Here is an 11,736-nt window from a genome sequence, read left to right on the forward strand (position 1 = left end):
GCCTGTGTAGATTGTTCGTAAACTGTGGTTAAACTATATATAAATATACTTTGTGTATTTTTTTTTGATAAATTCAAATGAGATCATGGACTACAACAACACAAATAATTATGAGGCTTGCGTTGCAGACAATGGTAGACTTTTATCATATAGAATATTTAGATTATTCTAAAAACACTGCGGGTGTGAAACAACAGTGAGTGTTTGTGTAAAAAAACTCCGCATTTGTTTTGGTGTACTGAGGCTCTTCCGCCGCTAGAGGGCAGTGACTTCGATGACAAAACAGAGGTATTTTATGTCCTGAGGTTGGCCTGTCAGGAAGACGTTACTCTGCTCGCTCCTGCAGTCATGGGGTTTTACTAATTGAAAAGTATCATAGTAGGTAGTGGTTATACGTAAGGTCATAGTTGGAGCTTTGGAGTTGCAGTCGTAGTGAAGTAAGAGGGGCATCTGTAGACAGCCTGGAAGGCAACGCTCAGGAATAAAAAATGCCGTAGTAATATAGAAATAGACCTGCTAGAACTGAAAACTGGTGCAAAGCATAGCATGTACAGTATATACAAAGCCAGGGAAATGCAGGTAAACACAGGTTCGGGACACATTTAATCGTAGGGGGTGAGTTATATATTTTAGGCGTAAGTATTATTACTATCATCGTTATTATTGTCAACAGTCAGTTTCGCCACAAGGCGAGACAACTTTAACACCAGCCGTGATTGCGAAATAGTTTCCATCAACACACTTTTTTTTGTACATACCTTGCCTCTCTGGCGTGTCTATTTCTATGTGCGGCTGCCCCGTTGCCATGGAGAGGACTCCTGAAACAAGTGTTGAGACCTCAGCGTCATCGGCGCGCGTGAACAAAATCCTCAACGGATAAACAAACGCACACAACGACATTAAAGGTAAACGACTTCCATTGATTTACCTTATTCGGTTACAGTTGTTGCTCGACGTGAGCTAGCGCCAATGTTTTCCGTTTAATGCACGGGTGTGTGTCATGTGTGTCGAATATACCGAACAGGAATCGACAGAGCCTGTGTTGATTAGCTATTAACTGTACAAGCTAATTAACAGTAGCTATTGTTAAAGGCAATGCTAGGTGGCTAATGAACCGAGACTGTCACAGCTGTGTTCCAAACAATGGCTGATGGATTTGTTCATTCATTTGTTTCATCCAGCTGTTAACAGTATAGCTACAATTAAGCCACCACACATTACTGACTACAGACATGACAAAAATAAACAAAAAGCAACTTCTGATATAAACATAAAGTAAAAGCGAAGCCCTGCAATGTGGTGCTAGAAAAGTTGCTACCACTTCCTGGATTATGTAAATAATGGACCTGCAGCAGGTGGTATGAGAATTGTTGATGTAGTCCCTTTTGGTGCCACTCTCTGATAAGGAAACGATTAAGAAGTTAATAATTTGATCATCACTAATTCTTTATAGATCTGTCATATGAGTCATTCATAAACACATCCAATGGTTGCCAGGTTGTTGGTAAATCCTCCTTTAAGCATGACATTTTGACAACTGCATGACTGTAGGGGTTTACTCAATGAATTAAAGAACAAGCTAACCACTTTTCATTTAATGACATGACTAATAGCCCTGTGAAAAAATCTGGGTTCCTGTTTGAATTTCTCTTCCTTTATTTTTACAACCCACAGCTTCCAATGTGTGAGGGGCCTTCGTCAATATCTGGGCCAATCCCCCCGGATCCTTCTCTGTTTCCTCAGTACTACACACGACCTGCTTCAGGTTAGATGCAGCCATAGGGTTATGTTATGCTGAAACCCCCTTTGAAACAGGTTTTATTGTGTATGCAATGTGTAGTAAAAATGTATACCTACAAACTTGAGATTTCCATCTCTTTTTATTAAATACTGCAGCAACAAGACTATTGGTGTCTGTTTAACATTATTTACTTTATTCACCTCCTACAGCTCGTGGACGTTTAGAGGGAAACCATGATGGGATGTTTGCCCTGCTCTCAGGGCCACCTGCTCCAGATCCTGCGTTGTACCCCGGCTGCTACAGCGCTCGTACCCCAGCACGTCCTCCCCGTGTTGGGCCCAATGCCACCCATATTCTGGAACGAGGACAAAGAGGGGTAGTGGGGGAACTACTCAGACTAGATGGTGTTTCAATTACCCCTGTTCCCATGCGGAGTGAGTGCAATTCATTTTTCAGATTGTCTGCTTTCCAAAAATAGGAGAAGCTGGTTTTGTCTTGAAGGATGGCAGCACCAGAGTTTCTTCTTATTCCTATTTCAGAGAAAATTGAAAACTAATTGAGACAACGTTTGTTATTTGGCCGTTTAGAACAGGAAGTATATGACTTTGGTAAAGAGAATGTGCGTCGTCTCCGGGAGATCCAAAGACGCTGCAAAGAGCAGGAGGCTGAGAGAGCAGAGTCTCGTGCGGCTCCTGTCAAAGCTCTTTGGACCTCCTCCAAATATGAGAATGTCCCATCCAGGGTCACGGCCCAGCTACAGGTATGAAGCGCGTCCTGAGATGTTAAGTCATTGAGTTATGAACGCTTTCCCTGGATCGCTTTTAATCCAGTCTCTTTCACACAGGTTTCTTGTCCAACTGTTAAAACACAGTGTCAGCATTTTCTGAAGGCCCACTCCAATGGTGGATTTAATGCCCCGGCCAGACCACGCTCAAAAACGTCGCCTGTAGCTTTGCAACGCCCTGCGTCTTGTAACTCTGCACGTGACCGGGATCTGAACGTGAGAATTGCCAATAACTTGTTGATACACACACATGATCAGACAATAAGAGGTATAAGTGTATTGATTTCTGTCAGAAGAGCGAAGACAAGAGAAGAGGAAGACTTGCAATTATTGTCTTGTGCTCTTGAATTTTGCTTGCTTTGAAGTGAATCTTCAATATTTATTTTATTTTTGTTTTAATTCCATACATTGCAGATACAGTTAGAGGTACAAGGTCAGACCATTGACTTCATAAAACACAATGCCCGGGCTGCAGGAAAAACTGTGCTGCGTCGGTCTCAGTCACTGACAAACCTAAGAGATAAGCCTGTGCCCAGTGCAGTCAAGGGACAGGTTCCTCAGTAGTGAGTACTCCTATGCCATATCTTATATCTTTCATTCATAATTTACATTATATTTTTTTCCACATTCTTTCACTTCTGTTGCTCATGTCATTACTTGCTCTGTTTGCGTTTTAATCACACACAGTCTAGAGGAGAGGAAGGCACAATGGCATAAAGAGGCAGAGGAAAGGAGGAGGAACGCACCTGATCCCACAGTCCCAGCCGGTCACACCCTGATGCCTGAGAGTGAGAGACAGGAGACGCTGAAGTCCCTCAAAGAGAGTAGGCCTCCGTTGCTCTTTATCTCTGTCCTCTACATTCAGGATGACAACACTGACTTGAAGTAATGAATGTGCAGTGAATATATGCCAGTCTAACTCTGGTGTTGATTTTTTTCCTCAGCCCATCGCTCCCTGGTGACCGAGCTCCTGTCACTTCCCCTCAGAGCTGACAATCTGAGTTTTCGCTCGCGACGTGCCCAACTTGATTGTAGGCTTTCTGAAGTCGAGGAGGCCATTAAAATATTCTCTAGGGACAAAGTTTTTGTTAAAATAGATTCTTAACACATGGGGAGGAAGAGGAGGAGAGAGGAGGCGACGGCCCTGTAAATCCACTGCTATATCGAGATTAATTTTCATTTGTAGATGCATTATGTAACATAACACTGAGGCATGTAATGGATTATTTAACATTTTAAAACTGTTTGATTTTGTAAATTGAAATGCTGTTATATAAATGGATTGGTTACTACACGAGGTCAAGCACTGAGATTACTGAATATCATATTCAGGCCATTGAATCACATGCAGTTTTATCTTGGGAAGAAAAAAGTATAATTTACTAAAATATGATTTGTTTTTTGTGTAAAAATGTTTTTTTATTGAATTAAAAACTTACAATACTTGAAAAAAAAAAGCAGATGTAATGAATCAAACACCATATTATATGAGCGATATGGGCACTATGACTAAAGTAATGAAAAGTAACCAAAGGTAAATAAAGTAATGAAAAGCAACCAAAGCATCGAAAGTAACTAAAGTAACTAAAGTAACTAAAGTAACGGGTGGATTTGTTGGTCCCAGTCCAGCCCTGCTGAGATCTCTGCAATCAAATGGAAACAGTGCACACAAATGAGAGACAGTGATTAAGGAAGGTACTGGAACTTTGGAGGACTCAAACACATTGACCTGAAAACTATTTTTGCAAATTTATACTCCGAAAAGTCTGTTTTAAAAATGTGTATTAATCAATCTACAAAATACAGCGCTTCCTCGCACGGATATAGGTAATTCCTAATTACGTCAGTAGGTGGTGATAATGGGCCACATGGGGGCGACTCGCCAGCGAAACGAGAAGAAGAAGAAGAAGAAGAAGAAGAAGAAGAAGAAGAAGAAGAAGAAGAAGAAGAAGAAGAAGAAGAAAAAGAAGAACGTCATCACCTCTTTGAGAATCTATGACGTACTGCGCATGTCCCACCCCCTTCAGCTGCGTCTGTCGGTCATTGTTCAGTGAGGGCTAGCGAATGTGCTAAAGGCTAACCAAGATTAAACACAGCTCTTAACTGTAGTTTGCATGTGCACCTTGCATCTGTAAATTCCAAAAGGACATTTAACGGGGTTGTGAAATCCACCATGAGCAAGAGGAAGGCGCCGCAGGAATCCCTCAACGAGGGAATAACAGACTTCCTTGTGGGTACGTTGAGAGGAGTTAGCCGGTTGCTCTCAGCTAACAGTAGCTAGCATGATAGATGCGCTCTGTTTTGAAATAAAAATAGCTCTTTGAAAAAAGCCCACCTCTGCATAGGTATCCTGCATGTGTCAAACCTTTCTTATTGATACTCTTGTCGTTTTTATTCGTTATTAATCCTGGTTTGCTTAGAATCCGAGACGCTAAAGACGACTGTCTCGTCATTTAAATGCCTTCCCTAAAAATAAACCACACGAGTATGAGGGGAAATACGAATCATTGAATGCAGTGTTTTTACGTCTTTTTTGCAGAGCTGGCCAATTACGAGAAAAATGTCAACAGGGCAATACACAAGTACAATGCGTACAGGTAAGTAAGCTCTGAAGGCTCTTTGTTGTGATTCTTCTGAAACCAAATCCATCTAGTGGTGGTGTAATGTGCAGAAAAGCATCGCAGTTGTAGGTTGTTGTGTTTTTTTGACACAGAGCTAAAACTACTGCAGTGTCGTACAACTGCCCGGTAACAGCCTGAAAAATAACCATCACATTGAATGAACACCTCCTTAAAATGGCTTCAAAAGATACTGAACAATATACGCTTCATGAAAATATGATTTGTAGTATGGCTGTCGTACTGAGCTGCATTAGTTTGCTTGATTTATTTAATAATCTTTATGTGTGTATAATGTAATAATGACTGCAAATACTGAGAGGGGGCAGGAATCGTTAAACTTATGGCTGATTTTGGGTTAGGTTATTATCCTTGTGCCAGCAAAAATGGAGTCAAAGCTTTTTATCACTGTGTTGTTTTGCTATTCCATAAGCAATGGTCTGATAGGCTGGCGACCTGTCCAGGGTGTACCCCGCCTCTCGCCCAATGTTAGCTGGGATTGGCTCCAGCGACCCCCCGCGACCCTTAAATGGATAAAGCGGTAGACGATGAATGAATGAATGAATAAGCAATGGTTGTGTGCTCTGTGTCTAGGAAAGCAGCATCTACCATTGCTAAATACCCTCAGAAGATCAAAAGTGGTGAAGAGGCCAAGAAACTGGTATGTGCATTGAAAAATAGATTTCCCAATTTTAACCGAGATAGATGACTTGATCTTTACAGCTTTGAGACAGCTCATTTCAGTTGACTGGTGTTTGGAACTTAACACTTATGTACTCATGTTGCTGTGGTTTGTGTGTTGTGTGATGCCTGTTTCTGTAGCCGGAAAATCTTTGTCAAAAGCTACTCTAGACATCTTACACAACCACTGCAGATCCCACTCCTCGGCAACCTCTTTGTTTGTTTTCACATTTCAACAGGATGGTGTTGGAGCTAAAATAGCAGAAAAGATTGACGAGTTCTTGCAAACTGGCAAACTACGGAAACTGGAAAAGGTGAGCCTGAGGGCGTGGGGGATACTTGATTGATGACATACAGTATATTTGTTTGATGATAGGCTCATGTCCTACTTTTGTATTTTTGTCTAGATCCGAAATGATGACACCAGCTCTTCCATCAATTTCCTCACCAGAGTTACCGGAATTGGGTATGTTACTTATCCAAATTGTTTTTTTTTATGGATATTCAGAGTGTATCATGATTAATTAAAATCCACTGGGTTCCAAACTCAGTTGCCAGAGGGACACAGCAATTACTTTAGATTTATTTTTCATGTACATTTCCCATATGTGCTTCCTTTAATTAAAAAAAAGTGCTTCTTTTGTGTCTTGACTTTAGCCCTGCTGCTGCCAGGAAGTTTTTTGAAGAAGGGGTGAAGACATTAGACGGTTTGTTTGCATTACAATTGTTCAATTATTTTATCAATCTTATTTTTTTTCTCGTTGACTTTTCATTTTATTTGACACACTATGCTCAAATATTCAGATTTAGCTATGACATTTTGAAATGACCAATGTTCTTTGTTATTTTTTTTTTAGATCTGAAAAAGATAGAACACAAACTAAACCATCATCAACAGATTGGACTCAAGTAAGTTTGGCTCAGTGCTCTTAGAATGTGGATTTCATCAGCATTAAAACAAAACATGTTTGAATATTAAACTATTCCTCTATTGATGCATGAGCTGGGTTTCATGGATTATTTCAGGTACTTTGAAGAGTTTGAGAAAAGGATCCCACGTGCTGAAATGGAAAAGATGGAGGTGAACAAGCATTTATATTGTTCTGTGATCATGCGATGAGTTTTATTGAGATTTTCCTAATCTAAAAGTTGTGTATTTTTTTAGACGCTGATTCTTGGAGAGTTGGGGAAAATTGATGAAGAATATATTGGAACAATTTGTGGAAGTTACAGGAGAGGTAAATGTTTTCTTTGAGGGTTATTACAGCTGATGTTCAGTCAGTATGATAGGAGCTCACTTATATATTTATTCACACATTCATAATTTCCAGGCGCTGCATCGAGTGGTGATATTGATATTTTGCTGACCCACCCAGACTACACCTCTGAGACTGAGAAGCAGGTAATGCTCTTCTCTATTTCAGCTCACTGTTGCCTGTTGCCTTGAATTGCAGTTTTTTATCTTTTTCTCATTTCTTCTGTTCCATTTTTTCTTTTCCAGCCAAAGCTGCTCAATGCCGTCGTCGAACATTTGGTGTCCATTGGGTTTGTGACTGACACTCTGTCCAAAGGAGACACCAAGTTCATGGTGAGGCCCGTGCTTATTTAGTCTCATGTGCTCAACTCTGTGTGTGATAAGATTGGTAACACAGTTGGTACAGTAACTATACCCAACCCATGATGCACATGACTGAGATCATACTGTTCTGGATCTTGTGTTCCTAGGGAGTCTGCCAACTGCAGCAGAGCGATGACGATGAGGAAGAATACCTTCACAGGCGTATTGATATTAGGTGCCCTGCTTTATATTGCTCTCAATGTTTCCAATTTAGGTATTTTACGAATATATTTATACAGAAAAATATGGACTAAGTCAGTGGGAATGGATTAATTATCCTTTTTTCAGAAAACAGAAAATAACTTTGTTACTGTTTCCTCCTCTAATCAGCTGTTTGTGCATGCTCTCTAACTATCGTTTTGCCATTTTCTCAAAGGTTAATTCCTAAGGACCAGTACTACTGTGGAGTCCTGTATTTCACTGGAAGTGATATCTTCAATAAGAATATGAGAACTCATGCTCTTGAGAAGGGCTTCACGCTTAATGAGTATACCATCCGACCAGTTGGGGTCACCGGTGAGTCTCAGTCAAATATGACACGAACCATCTGAACTCTGTTAATGCATAGTTTTGCTTCAGTCATCAGTTACCAACTATACATGCTTTCAGCTTTTGATAGCAGCTGTTTTGCTTTGTGGATCTTTTGTAGGTGTGGCAGGGGAGCCTCTTCTGGTGGATAGTGAGAGAGACATCTTTGAATACATCCACTACAAATATCGAGAGCCAAAGGAGCGCAGCGAGTGAAGTTGCTATTACATCTGTCGTTAAGGCTCCAAATGTCCTGCAAAAAAGATCAGAAGCTTGAGTACAAATGTGTGGTTAGTCTTTGTTACATCATTCAACTGTGTAATTGAAAAGAAAACAACTGTGAAAGTAAATTTAATTACTATTTGTTTTGGACATTTCTTTTCTATCTTGGGTTTCAATCAACCCTATTGATGACATTTTAAACTTAACATTTAACTTAACTTTTTTTACCTTAGATTTTAGTCTCCATGGTCATGTATGAAAGCTTTTGTGCTCAACATTTTTAAGCAAATTTTACAATTATGCTCAACAATAATAATGATATTAATAATTATCATTATTATTGTTATTTACCACACTTGATATTCCATAGAAAGGTTCCAACATAACCTGAGAGGATCAGTCTCATTTACGACTGGATTCTGATGCAGTTGTTACTCATCCATCATAAACAGTGAGGACCACTGTCACTACCACAAACATGACAATTTAATACTTTGGCTGAGTTGTGTAAAGGCATTTTAATGTGTAGTTGTTACACATGCAAACGAGGCAGCAATATACTTAATATATCATAAGTACTGCAAACATTTGTGGACAATTGTCTCCATTTCTCAGTATAGACACTCATTTTGGACAAATGAAAAGAAATATTTTTCTCAGTTTTTGATTAATGTATGAAATTGTTACAGAGAGACTTGAATCTTGTTTGTGTGAAAATGATTTAATGTGAGGCATGATGGGTAACTGGAGTATTGCTACAGTCAAACTTGTGATACAGATTTTTACAAAACCTAAATGTTAGAAATAGGACTTTTAAGTCAGTTTTTTGTAGGTGAATGCAAAAAGTTTCTAAAGTATTTAAGAGGAAACCATGTTAAAGTGTGTTGTTCCAACTTTTTTGTTTATGAGTAAAAATAAATGGCTGGGGTAAAGGAATAGAATGTTTTCTGAGTTGTGTTACAGCATTCTGCACACTACAGCTGTGTGCATTTTACTTGCTGGTGTGTTGTTTATGCCCTTCTTGTACACCCAATGCTTGTTTGTCAGTGAGTAACTGTCATATTATGTTGCATCATTCTAATGTTCATTCCAACTCTTGATAATCTTTAATTGAAATCCTACCACACAATCCCTGCTGATGCAATGATGAAAGGATCAAAGCCGCGCACACTGTGATCTCATCGCATACAAGTAAATCCTCTCAGAATCCCATCTTCTGAATTATAGCAGACACTGAGGCGAAGCACTGAGTTACTTGACCAGCACACAGTTCGTGCACAATTTCTCAGGATCATCATCTCTTAACAAAAAAAGGCGGGAGACTTGAGGGTAACTATAAGAATTTTGCTCGTGTAAAATGATACGATGTGTGGGTTAATTCTCTTTTAAACGTTGTCGAAAAGGCAACATATATGTTTACACGTGCATTTTTCCTTTTGGTTGATGAATGAGCAGCTAGATAACGCTTAGCAAATAAACAGCTCACCGTAGCTCAGTATGCATGTGGCGATGTGCAAAACCTCCTGTGAGCCATACTTCAGATCATTTATGTCAAACATTATATTATTTTGAGAATGGGGTGTTTATTTTTGATCTGCATGTCGAAGTAGTGGTGGCATGTTTTTTCCCCCGCTGCTTTCTATCATTAGGCAAATGCAGCAACGTGGTTATTTTGCAGCCTTATATTGTATAAGCTTCTTGTGAAAACCTTGTTAAAATCTGACGATAATCTCCAATGCCTTGCGTATCTGTTGAATCTACGCAGTGAGCTTGCTGCTGATGGAAGTTGTTTTGAAATGGCAAGTTAAAATATTGTCAGTTGTTATATAATAACTTCGTCACTAGCTGTTTTTCCAAATTAATCGCTGATTAGACCCTTTCACGGTGGTGTAGTTGTAAGCGCTGTCGCCTCACAGCAAGTATGTTCTGGGTTCAAATCCCAGTTCGAACCAACCAGGGCTTTCCTGTGTGGAGTTTGCATGTTCTGCCCGTGTATGCGTGGGTTCTCTCCTGGTTGTCCGACTTCCTCCCACAGTCCAAAGACATGCAGATAGGGGTTAGGTTTATTGGAGACTCACAATTGGAGACCTCCCCCCCCGACCCTCAAATGGATAAAGCGGTAGATGATGGATGGATGATGAGAACTGCTGGGATCCTCGGGGTCTAAAGTCGTTTGGTCTGTGATGATAAATCCTCTGCTGTGTTTCGGTTTCCCAGGGCAACCATGCCTGAAAGAGAGTCAGTGATCGAAAAGACTGACATGTCGGAGAAGATGCAGCATGACGCCGTGGAGCTTGCCAGCCAGGCCCTGGAGAAGCATTACTCTGAGCTGGACATGGCTTCATACATCAGAGGGGTAAAAAATAAAATAAATATATACATATATATATAGCTGCTGGCATATCCAACATCCTCACTTCAGACCAGTTCAGGTATTATGTTGCCACAGTGCAACTTTCATTTGCTCACTAGTGAGACAAACTTACCATCACTGCAGCCAGTGATGTAAAGAAATGTTTTGTGTCCTCTGACAAACCCTCCCTTGCATCATTCATGTTGCACACCCAGACTGGTGTTTCCAATTGTCTCCACTCTTCCAGAGGAACAAGCCACATTACCAGATTTTTATTTCCAACGATGGCATTCCTGTTTTTGCATCAAGTGATGTTGACGAAACGTACTTTTGTATTTAATATGGAACAAAATCAAGATTGGCTATATGATAGGATACATTATAAGATACATTGTAGAATTACAGCCCCACCATGGAAAAAGCCATATTATGGTATTGACACAATTTAAATCACCCAGCTCCAGTTTGGGCTGCAAATTTGTCACAATATTTTGTGTCAAGTCTGGTATTTATTTCCCCATAGTGACATAATCTTTGATGATGATAATGAAATATTGTGGGTGTGTTTTGTTGTTGTTGTTGGTTTTTCATCGTAATTTCTGAGGAAAAACAATGTTGATGTTCCGGCATGTAACAGCGTACATATGTTTTTATCCCCCAGCTGCAACGAAAGTGTGCAGATCATTTTCACATGTTCGTTGTAATGTGGTTTGTTACTAGTTTTCAGTCATCATTTATTTACTTTACTCATATTCTTCCAAGGAGAACTATTTTCTTCTAACGTCCAAATGTGTTTTTCCACAAATGACTACAGTGCGTCTTTGTCACCAACAGGAGTTTGACAAGATATATAACCCGGCCTGGCACTGCATCGTTGGGAGGAACTTCGTCAGCGAAGTGACTCATGATTCCAGGCATTTCATTTACTTTTACTTTGGTCAGATGGCCATCCTGCTGTTCAAGTCCGGCTGAGGGACGCATTATTTTTGCTTTTTTTTTATTTAAGTGGCCGGTACCTCTTGAGGTTACAAAAAAGAACGTGGCCATGTTAAAGAATGAATAAACATTTATTTTTGTCTCATTACGTGATTTTTTAAATATTATTATTAAAGCATAGCTGTTAAGCTGTCTGAGTTCAATGTCTGGTGTGGCAATTTTTCTCACTGTTTCATTTTACACCAATTGAATCAG

At 39.8% G+C, this 11,736-nt stretch overlaps 3 protein-coding genes across 6 annotated transcripts; all 3 read left to right on the top strand.

Moving 5' to 3' along the window:
* Positions 1-752: 752 nt before the first annotated feature.
* On the top strand, positions 753-3,822 carry enkd1 (enkurin domain containing 1). 4 transcript variants are annotated; one of them, XM_035638882.2, is made up of 8 exons: positions 753-905; positions 1,675-1,765; positions 1,951-2,175; positions 2,329-2,501; positions 2,586-2,741; positions 2,940-3,088; positions 3,213-3,349; positions 3,470-3,822. In XM_035638882.2, the coding sequence occupies exons 2-8, from the start codon at positions 1,681-1,683 to the stop codon at positions 3,628-3,630; spliced, it is 1,086 nt and encodes a 361-aa protein (XP_035494775.1). In that variant the 5' UTR covers positions 753-905; positions 1,675-1,680; the 3' UTR covers positions 3,631-3,822. The 4 variants fall into 4 exon arrangements, with proteins under 4 accessions (XP_035494775.1, XP_035494776.1, XP_035494773.1 ...); XM_035638883.1 differs by lacking the exon at positions 753-905 and adding an exon at positions 973-991; XM_035638880.1 differs by lacking the exon at positions 753-905 and adding an exon at positions 998-1,358.
* Positions 3,823-4,480: 658 nt separating this feature from the next.
* On the top strand, positions 4,481-9,128 carry polb (polymerase (DNA directed), beta). Its single transcript, XM_035638884.2, has 14 exons — positions 4,481-4,759; positions 5,065-5,122; positions 5,738-5,804; positions 6,064-6,138; positions 6,232-6,290; positions 6,482-6,531; positions 6,682-6,733; positions 6,851-6,905; positions 6,990-7,062; positions 7,156-7,226; positions 7,326-7,412; positions 7,550-7,617; positions 7,819-7,958; positions 8,092-9,128. Exons 1-14 carry the CDS (start codon positions 4,699-4,701, stop codon positions 8,184-8,186), a joined length of 1,011 nt encoding a protein of 336 aa, XP_035494777.1. The 5' UTR covers positions 4,481-4,698; the 3' UTR covers positions 8,187-9,128.
* Positions 9,129-9,364: 236 nt separating this feature from the next.
* On the top strand, positions 9,365-11,684 carry LOC118313448 (dynein light chain 1, cytoplasmic-like). The gene is made up of 3 exons (XM_035638885.2): positions 9,365-9,521; positions 10,410-10,548; positions 11,380-11,684. The coding sequence occupies exons 2-3, from the start codon at positions 10,417-10,419 to the stop codon at positions 11,515-11,517; spliced, it is 270 nt and encodes an 89-aa protein (XP_035494778.1). The 5' UTR covers positions 9,365-9,521; positions 10,410-10,416; the 3' UTR covers positions 11,518-11,684.
* The last annotated feature ends 52 nt before the right edge of the window (positions 11,685-11,736 follow it).

This window comes from Scophthalmus maximus, chromosome 19 (assembly GCF_022379125.1).
Source record: "Scophthalmus maximus strain ysfricsl-2021 chromosome 19, ASM2237912v1, whole genome shotgun sequence".
Taxonomy (NCBI): Eukaryota; Metazoa; Chordata; class Actinopteri; order Pleuronectiformes; family Scophthalmidae; genus Scophthalmus; species Scophthalmus maximus.